This window comes from Montipora foliosa, chromosome 13 (genome assembly GCF_036669935.1).
Source record: "Montipora foliosa isolate CH-2021 chromosome 13, ASM3666993v2, whole genome shotgun sequence".
Classification (NCBI taxonomy): Eukaryota; Metazoa; Cnidaria; class Anthozoa; order Scleractinia; family Acroporidae; genus Montipora; species Montipora foliosa.
The window spans coordinates 22,222,089-22,232,088 of NC_090881.1; the positions used below are offsets into that span (position 1 = coordinate 22,222,089).

Consider the following 10,000-nt stretch of genomic DNA (forward strand, 5'->3'; position numbering starts at 1 on the left):
GTAAACTGCTTGAAAACCATACCTTTCACAGCGGCACATACCTATATAGCCCATATATGGCAGTACCCCCCTGGGGGTGATTAACCCTCTAAAAACTTTTGCACTATTTGTGACTTATACATGGCTGTACTAATTTTCTATCGCAGATAATTGCACTTTTAGCTTTCAAATGGACTCTTCAAATCTGGGTTATCACCTCTTATTATCGTGTCAAGTGCTCCCTAGCTGAAACAGGAGCATTGGGATATATAATATCCAAGAATCAAAACCTTCAGAATTATTAGATTTTAGACTCAAAAGATGTAATTCAGTTTGGGCTTGTTGGACATGAGATGTTAAGAACCAATAATATTCATATCCAACAATTTAAGCATAACGAAAAATTTCAACTACACATATGGTGTTTCTAGCATTGATTGGCTCTCTAAATCTCAGTTATCAGTCTCTGTACAGGTTAATCATGCCAGTTTGCCAATAACCTGATAGATTTGGTAGAAAGAGAAAATTTTAAGTATCAAACTGTTTAGAAACTTTATTGAAATTTATCAAAAATAATATTCTTCTATTTACACTTGCTGGATACGCCATTGGTTGAAGCCAACTGTGTGCCACATGCCTTGTTGGATCTCATAATAATTCAATGTGGGCTTGAGAAATGAAATTATGGTTAAATAATCAAACAAGCAAATCTATACAACCAGATTCTGTACAGTATGTACAGTAAGAGGATTATTCATTATACTATCACAATCAGAATTCATGGCATGGATTCCTTTCTTAGTTTATTTCGATGACTTCTTTTTGGAATGGAACAAGGTGCTACAAAGCAACAGAGGCATAAGGGGAAGGGTTGGCCAAATGGTCAGAGCACACGGCTTCCTACAATGGGGTTTGGGTTCCATTCACAGACACAATGTCATGTGTATTACTCCAAGTAATACAGCTTACCCTTTAACTAAAAACCAACATTTGATTTGATCTACCTTCATTTCATGTCATTTCATTTGATTGACAGTTGTCTCAAGTTAGTGGATCACTTGTGCTTAGCTGGATAGGTTTCAGCCTTCATTGAACTGATTACATGTATTTGAGTGATTGTAAGTTGGTACAAATCTGAACAATAAACTTGTTTTTTGGTTGTATCTTTTATCCCTAGTAATGAAATTTGGAAATGGCCAAAAAGCAAGATGAAAGGTCGTTCTGGGAGATACTTAAGGAATGTGCCAAGGAACCATTCCAGGCAAAGAAACAGACAGATCCTACACAGGCTGATGACACTTCAGCAAGTGCAAGTACAAGCACACACAATCATCATATGCAAGGTAAGACAGGTAAGGGAAGTCACTGCAGCTGTATGCCCTGCAAAAAGAAAAATTTTCAAATGTACAGAGGTAGTGAGTTGGTAGATTGATTGACATGTTTAGGAAGTCTTTGCTCTTGTCAAGCATGTAGATTAGTAGTTACACGAAGGGAAGCAACTATTTTATTTAAGTTTGTTTCACTATCATTAGGAGTATACATTATTAAGACTTTGTTCGGGTAGGAGCACCGTGGTTTCTCTTAAGGACCACCTTCTGAACGCGGTCAACGTCGTTCTTTTTAAGGCATGTAAAATGCCAAAGAAGGGTGACTCTCCCATGATGGTCATGTGTTGCTGAGTTATACCATTCTTCATTATTCAAGTATAAACACAACAAAAGCTCTCAGTACTTCTCATATGCACTCCTCAATGTCACTCCTTTAAGAAGTCAGATTTATCCCTTTGATTGCACTTGTAAACGTTGTTTCATCGTTTCATTGTTTCATTGCAACTAAACTTACACAAGGCTGTTATTGTTAAATTCTGACTGGTAATGTTATATGCCCACTATTTAAAATACCAGCTCTCACTGAGTCACGAATACGTTCCTAAGGAGCTCAAATGATATTTTTTTCTTGTCTGTTGTTTTCGTCCTTTTCCTTTGATCAGACCCGTGCTTCAGCGTTGAGATCTGCGGAGCAAAGCTTCGAGCGCACTATAAGAAAACAGCCAAAGTGCCCATATCTGCTTGGTCCAGATCGTCTCGCGTAGACATTGATCAGGTCTACACCCGACTATCCGTAGTAAAAAGTAAAGCCACATTAGCTGGGTCAGAACAATCCGAACTTGGCCACTACAGTAACCTCTTCACCCCAATCGGGAAAGGCAATCAACCAAAGAGGATTCTTGTGCAAGGAGAGACAGGAATTGGTAAAAGCACTTTTGCGAAGAAGTTGGCTGTAGATTGGGCCCGACTTCATGAGGCACCGACACTTTCGTCACCAGTGTCGCCTGGGCCTCCTAATCTCCAGACCCTGGGTACAAGAACCGGTTCCTTTCAGTTTCTCTCGCAAATGTTCCGTCGAAGGAGAGAAACACTGGGCTTTGAGGACGAGAATAACTCAAAGACAGAAGATGAACAAACAGCAGTTCTCAGGGAATCAAGCACACCAGCAAACGATGAACAAACAGCTGTCCTCAGAAAGTTCAAGCTTGTTATTTTCGTTGACCTCAAGGAAGTGTCCAAATGTCAAAGCTTCGAAGATGTCATTTATAACTCAAGACTTTTTGCCCATGAAGACAAATGGTTAGTAGAAGGTCTTCTGAATTACATCACCAATCATCAACATGAAGTTCTTCTGTTGCTGGATGGCTATGATGAGTATCACAGTGGACAAGAATCTCAAATCTTTGATATATTCAGTGGAAAAGAATTGAGAGACTGCTGTGTGTTGATAACAAGTCGAATTTCCAAAGCTGATGAACTCCAAGAATTCCAAGACCTGCTTGCAGAAATAACAGGATTCAGTGAGGAGGACAAACTGACGTATATAACTCGACAGCTTGGTGACGAAAGAGATGCCAAAGAGTTGTTGACATGTTTGTTGTTTGAGGGTCTGTTAGGCCTTGCAAAAGTTCCCTTACTTTTGCTGTTCTTTTGCATGCTATGGAAGAAGAAACAGTCAGAAGGCTTCTCGAAAGGCAAAACGAGCTTATATTTGAAAATTGTCCAGCACGTTTTAAACTACAATCAAGGAAAGAACACTTCTCCTCACTTTAGCACAGCAGAGGATAATGCAGAGATCCTCAATCAAATCGGTAAGCTGGCTTTAGAATGTCTTTTAGACGATGACCACATCTTCCCGTATGGTAAACTTTCTTCTGAAGTCCTGTGTGAAGAAAGTGTTGTCATTGGTTTACTTCAAGTAGCTGAGTGTACAGAAAGCTTGCAACCAACGGAAATGGTTTCTTTCATTCATAAGAGCATACAAGAATTCTTAGCAGCATGGTACGTGACTCACAAATGTATACCTGATGGAAATCTCGGTTTGATTGAAGAGCACACTCAAACCTTGAACAGCTGTCGCGAGTTCGAGAACGTTTTGCGATTCATATGTGGACTAAGCGATGAAGGAGCAGCGAAAGTGTTTGAACATTTGAAGTCAGTGAGAATAAACGATCCTTCACTTGATATATCAGAAAAGATATCTAATGAAGACCACAAATACAAGCCATTGGATGACGTTTTTGCGAGACATGAATATTTCAGTGATTTGGTTTTTTATTGCTTTGAAGATGTACAGTCAAAAGAAACGCTTGCAAAAATTTGCGTTGAATGCTTTGACGGGATCACAGTTATCTCAGAACCACCTTCTCACGTTGCGTTACTGTTTTCCGGTGTGAATTCCTGGACTTTTATTTTTAATCCTTGTTTCTTGTTTTTGAAATTTAAAGATGCCCTTACAACTCTTTACAAGGTGGTAGAAACAGTAAACTTCCTTGATGCCCCAATGAAGATAACTGAGAATTCTGAAAATGTTCCCCTTGGAGTATTTTTGAGAAAGTTCCTCGACGTTGAATGTGAAATGCATTGTGGTTTTTCATCAATCCTTGATATCCACGACGGTGATGTCAGTGTTTATTTCAAAGACTTAGTCCTGCGTTGTGCTGCCCATGCCAGAGTATTCACTGAGAGTGCACAGGCTGCTGCTTTACCGTGTCAGTCGGTAAGCTTGGTTCCACAAAAAACGTCTCTTAAGTTCTTAAGTACGTTTCGTTGTTTTGGACTTTCTGCAATGAAAGATCTTGGTGCTGTAATCAAAAATTGCACCCATTTGATGAGTATCGACGTTCGAGATGCGGAAGACAGTGTTTGCGAATTTTTGCAACAGCTCCCAAACCCTAGCAAGTGTGATTTAAAATTGATTTGTCATTTGATGTCAAAAGGAGCTGAAGAACTCGCTGAATTGTTGCCAAGGTTTGAAAACATCGCGGCACTTTGTATTTCCTTTGATAGGTGCTGTGCTGAGAAAGGAAGCGTGAGGTTGGTTTCCAGTATCACGCACAAGAGCCTCATTCAACTGTCGCTACTTGAAATCCACCTGACGCCAGCAGTTGCTGCAGCGCTCGGTCTTTTGTTCCAGAGATTGTCATCCTTACAATCTCTTTATTTAGAAGGCACAGGTGATAGTTTGAATGTTGAAGATATGTTGGCCCTTTTTGGCAGAATAGACAAAGACATGCCGTTGGAATCGTTGACGTTCACCAATGTCAATGTTAGTGGGAGTCTCACTCCACTAACCAGAAAGCTTTGCTTTTTTCCGCATTTGACATCTCTGGTCCTTGATTACTTGGATTTGAATGAAGATGACCTGCAAGATTTGGAAACGTCCCTTAGTGATGTCCCAAACTTGAATAAGCTAAGCCTCAACGGTAACGCATTGGATCACTAGCAAAAGCCCCTCGCATCATTTTTAATGAAACTTGGTAAAATCAAGTATTTTGATTGCATAGGTTGCAAATTGTCAGGGGAAACTTTACGAATTCTTCAAGAAGCACTTCCCCATTTATCCATTGCTTCCGAAAACTGCATTGTTCACTGACTGGCCAAGGCGTTGACCTCGTTCCAAAATGCTATGCTACAAGCAAGCAAAGTTTTGACTATTTGAATTGATGATGATTTGGTTTCCTTGCCTTTGAACTGCTCCAATTGGTCATCAGTGATTTTGTCACCAAGAAAGTGTCTGGCGATCCAATTTCCACACGAGCGTGCAACGTAAATGAAGCACCTGTCAGAGTAGTGTTACCATTCAAGGATCAGAGATCACGGGCCAATTCCGCGCGAAGACAACTTGGGGAACTAGGCCGCAAAATTGGAATTGATATTCGCCCCGTGTATACAAGTCGTAAGATCGGGCACGAGATCAACCAAAGGAAAAGAAGCCACTTATCATTAACCAGCAACGCGTTGTTTACTACTACAAGTGCATGTGTTTTGTGTGATACAAACTATGTCGGGTATACGTGCCGACACCTTTATCAGCGCGTTGAGGAAGACAAAGGATCGTCTTCAATTGGGAATCACATTAAAGAGCAACATGGAACATAGCCTACGAATGCAGACGTATTTCCGGTGGTCGTTTCTCTCCGCCGGAAATACGTCTGCGTTCGCAGGCCACATGGAACAGTCCCAAGTGACATATATCGTGATTTTAAGATCTTAAGAAAGTGCCAAAGTAAATTCGACTGCCTGATCTACGAAATGCTCTTTATAAAGGAGCTTAAGCTAACTTTTAACAAATAGTCAGATTCAATTCGTGCAATGTTATTTATATAGTTTTCTATAATATTTTATTATTTCAGCACTTACATTTCAGCGCTTGCATTTACTTACATATTTTATCGGTGGACATTCTCACGCATTAATTTCTACTTATATTTGTATATTTCATTCGCTTTTTCTACAACTTGAAAATGATCTCAGGGAGATCGAAAGGTCGTTTTTGATCGCTAGTTTTTATTCTGGAATTTAATGATAATTTTTTTTAAAAAGAAGAACCAGAGTGCAGCTGACATCAACGGATCTGTCAATTACCGGTTTAGATCGCGCAGACCTCTTCAGGACGTCTAACAAGATATAAAGCGGCAGGAATTGGTTTAAAACAATTTAAGGTAAATCGTAAACCTTAAAAATACAACTTTGCTCCATTATACCGAATGAAGAGGACTTTCGCATTTCCTACTTTTAGTGCCAGAGATGACGGCAATGAAAAAAGTGGAAATTTTTTTGCAGAAGCGCAAAAATCTTTGTAGACAAAAATTTTTCAGTCTCTCCAGAAAAGTACACAATAGTTCCCCACGTAAGCAAGCAAGCTACCTTGAAGACATGGGATTCAAAGGTTAGAAACTTAGAAATTTTTAGCATGCATGCGTTCTCGTCCGTTTCCTTGGTTATTAGGGACCTTGAGCATGGACGACGACGACGACGATTACGAGAACGTTATCTAAAAATATTATTTCTCGTTACTGTAATAATTTTGCGATTACTCCATGTCGTGCGGGTTGGAAAGTGTGAATACACAATCCAAGAATAAAATTGATGAGAACGGTGTGGATATTCAGAGAGAAAATTGAAAATTCATCGTAATTTGCTCTCGTCCTCCACATGACCTCAAATTTGATCATTTCACGTCGTAGCCAAGCGAGAACGGCAAAGAAATGTATCAAAATGTGAAACGGACGTGCAGGGGACCGTGCAGGGCGTGCAAAGCTATTGTTTTTGCTCACTAAATATGGAAATTTGTGGCGTTCTCATAGCCGTCCTCGTCGTCTTTGCTTAAGGTCCCTATTACCAGAAGCTGGTGTGCTTCTGTTATTATTGATCTCATTTAACCACCACGTAAGAAAACATATGGTTCCATGTTTGATGTATAGTAATGTTGATTAGGAATGTTTCAACGTGACAGTGGAACCCTCAAATCAGCTGCAATGAAATTTATCAAAAGTACGAACTACCAGGCTTTTGGTCTTTGTCAAATGCGTTGATAAAAGTGTTACTTTTGAAATGAAACCAATTTTTTTCCTCCAAAAAAAAGAAAAACAATGTTGGTGTTGCATTACAATTATTTTGTTGAAAGGGCTCAGAAGTTGGCTGAAGGCATTTATCACAAATATAATAAGTTACCAGTAAAGATAATTTTTACCAAAGATGACCGTAAAAGACACAAATCAACAGATATTTTATATTTGGTGACTTTTTTGTGGATAACGAAAAAGAAAGGAAGTGAGAGATCACTGCTGTTTCACAGAAATTTGTGCATGGAGGAATATCACCCAATGCTTGCATGCAACTTTTTGTACTGAAAGCCAAAGGTACTTCCCTTCACAACCTCTCTGGTTATTATTCACCTCTTTTTATAAAAACTGGCTAGTTTCAAGTATTTTATGGTCAAGAGGAGACTGGAAGGTTTTGGAGCCCATCATCAAACTGTGTTGCTAAAGGATTGCCAACACTGAAGAAAGATATATATCTTTTTCAAAAAAGATTATAGATTTATCTGTAGTTTTAAATTTATCAGCAAAACAATTGATGCTTTTGTAACGAATCACACTTATGAAGGTTTTACTGAATAATAATAATAAGTTTTTGGAAAGTACTCATCCATTGAAGAGAAAAGGTGTTTTCACTTATGACTATATGAGCAACTTTGAAAGGTTTGATGATATAATTCATCTCAAGAAGCTCTTTTCCGGAATTCTGAATGATGAGCATACATTATTAACTTGTTCAAAAGGTCGGGGGAACGTCAGTTGGTTCCAAATCAACTAGAGATTATCGTGTTCTTTACTCTAAGCATAGTTAATCGAGGGACTGGTTATGAAACCTTAGAACCTTCAAAAGCGAGAACAATGTTGCAATCGATGTTGAATTGACCGTGACCCTGCACAATCTTTTGTTTTCCCTTCGCACGGGTTTGCAAATTAGTTGCGCATAATTTAATCGAAGGATTTGATTGGTTATCTTCTCGAAAAAAAGGTATGTTTTGTGCAGGGTCAAGGCCAAAAATACGGACAAAAACATGAAACAAAGGAATTGGTCGAGTTTCATAACCATCTCTATGCATTAACTATGCTCTAAGACAGATGTGTTGGCAGATTGTGTTGAAACTTTCGAGAGTTTTGACTTTCCCGAGTTATGAACTTGATCCAAATTGGAAGTTTGTGTTACGATTCTGCACTTACGATTAAATGAAACAAACGTATGTTTAAAGTGTGGGTTATAGACGGAAAATAGAAGTGCTGTGCATGGTGAATTTTTGCGTTCCGACTCGATTCCGATCGGGTCATTCTGCGGGATCCCGTGGAGATCGGGTTTGGATTAACAGTTAACATTTTGTTGAACTCAACTTCGTAAAGCTTGTTCTCCATGCTTGCGCTTATATCTCCACGTAAAACGCTCTTCTCACAAGTAAATGCCTCTATGTGAAGTCTTAAAGTGGTTTTCTCCAATTTTGATTGATTTTTTTTCTCATCTGAGAAAAAGGAATAGGAGCGAAGTGATATAGAGCATCACCCTTTTGAATGTTTATGCATCTGGATATATATAAAAGGACATAATGGTGTTTGAAATACGTAACGGTAATGGAGTGATTTTATTTACCTTTACGTTTTGGTTGATTTTGGCGCCTCACAATTGTAATTCCCTGACGCGAGCATCGTTACTGTTGTTCTATGCTTTCACCATGTCAGATTGTGTTACAAATTATAAAATTGTGCAATATAGGGCTCATAGATGATTGATCTGGTTGTTTTAGCAGTTGTATGTGACGCTCTTGACTCGTGTGGCAGCTGCAATGAAGGCGGGTATGTTAAATACAGGTCACATTCTACGGGTCAAGACTAGAAGTCGCTGCTCCAATAGTCAACAACTAAGCCAAAAGTTTCTCCGAGACCTGAAACAACATTTTTGTTGAGTGATTAGCGCTAGGAAACACTTTTGGTGTAGTTTATTTGTCTGCAGCACAGTGACATGTACACTCACCTGTGGAATGCGACCTGTGTTTTAGTTTTTTTCACGCCGGAGCGCTCACTTTCAGTGTTGGAGAGTCTTTAGTCAACCTATACAGCCGCCCGTCTTCACTCACGGCCAACCCGAGGACGGCAGGCGAGAAGACGCGTCCTGCTGCCCGTCCCTCGGGATGGGGGTCTGAAACGAAGGGTTGACTGTTGTCATGTGTTCGTTCTCGACCAGCGATGTAAAATTTCGTGAGATGTGTGGACTGAAAACCTTCTGGGGCCCAAGTGAAGATTCTCTCCGTATATTAAAGTATTTGAATTTGAAAAAAATCTCCCAAGTCAGTTGTGTTACCAAGTTCTTTTATCTTTCTTTGTTCTTTGGCAAAAGTTTTATCGATAATTTAAGAATTAAGTTAACATACGTAGGCTACGCAGCTCAGTTGTTCTTTTCATTAAAAAGTTCATTTCAGTACTTCCCGTTTCAGAATTGAAAACTTCGTCTTCATCTGATTCTTACAGGCAAATCAATCGTAAGACGTATTTTGATCTATAATTCGTCTAAACACCGTATTTGTATCTAGACGAATTGCAGACGAAATATCCGTCTTAGACGAGTTATTCGTCTCTGGTATAAATTCGGCCATTAAAACATTCAACTTTGATCACCCACAAGCATAATGTCACTTGTTGAGTTTCAAGCCTCATATCAGTGTGTCCCATTTTGAATGACAGGCTCTCTTTAATCAGATCTCTCCTTGACACCTTCAGTCTCAAAGGACACTGAGACCTGAACGCGAAAAGGTAAGCAATTAAGAACCTTCGCATATTCGTTTTTTGTCCTCACTATCTTTTCCTGGAACCAAGCCCTGCTCTTCCTCTCCCCTCCCCCCCCCCCCTCCCCCCCGGCCTCAGAGAATGTCTGTGAGGTATCCAGTCCTCCTCTTCTCTAACAAACCCTCACTTCCTACTAAATAATCAGTAAAATGCGGCTCTTGCGAGAACAAATCAAAGTCTTCCTTATAAAAATTATTTTTCATTCATTCATTCATTCATTCACATCAAAAATGAATGTTTTTTTGCCAATGCAAAAATTCTGCTTTTACGCTTTTAAAAAGCGCACGAAATGAGCACGTAATTGGCCGGGGTCTTTTTCAGTCTTCAAATTGAAAGTTACATTGCTGAATA

At 39.4% G+C, this 10,000-nt stretch overlaps 1 protein-coding gene across 5 annotated transcripts in view; it reads left to right on the top strand.

Annotated features, from left to right (window-relative positions):
• Nucleotides 1–8,063, top strand: part of LOC137983649 (NLR family CARD domain-containing protein 4-like) — an 18,983-nt gene extending 10,920 nt beyond the window's left edge. For 4 of the 5 annotated variants that reach the window (XM_068830808.1, XM_068830807.1, XM_068830809.1 and 1 more), the window contains 2 exons: nucleotides 1,157–1,331; nucleotides 1,970–8,063. In XM_068830808.1, the coding sequence (XP_068686909.1) occupies nucleotides 1,172–1,331; nucleotides 1,970–4,752 (2,943 nt within the window). In that variant the 5' untranslated portion in view covers nucleotides 1,157–1,171 and the 3' untranslated portion in view covers nucleotides 4,753–8,063. The remainder of the gene's footprint in view (nucleotides 1–1,156; nucleotides 1,332–1,969) is intronic. The other variant, XM_068830810.1, reaches the window with a different exon arrangement.
• Nucleotides 8,064–10,000: the final 1,937 nt, after the last annotated feature.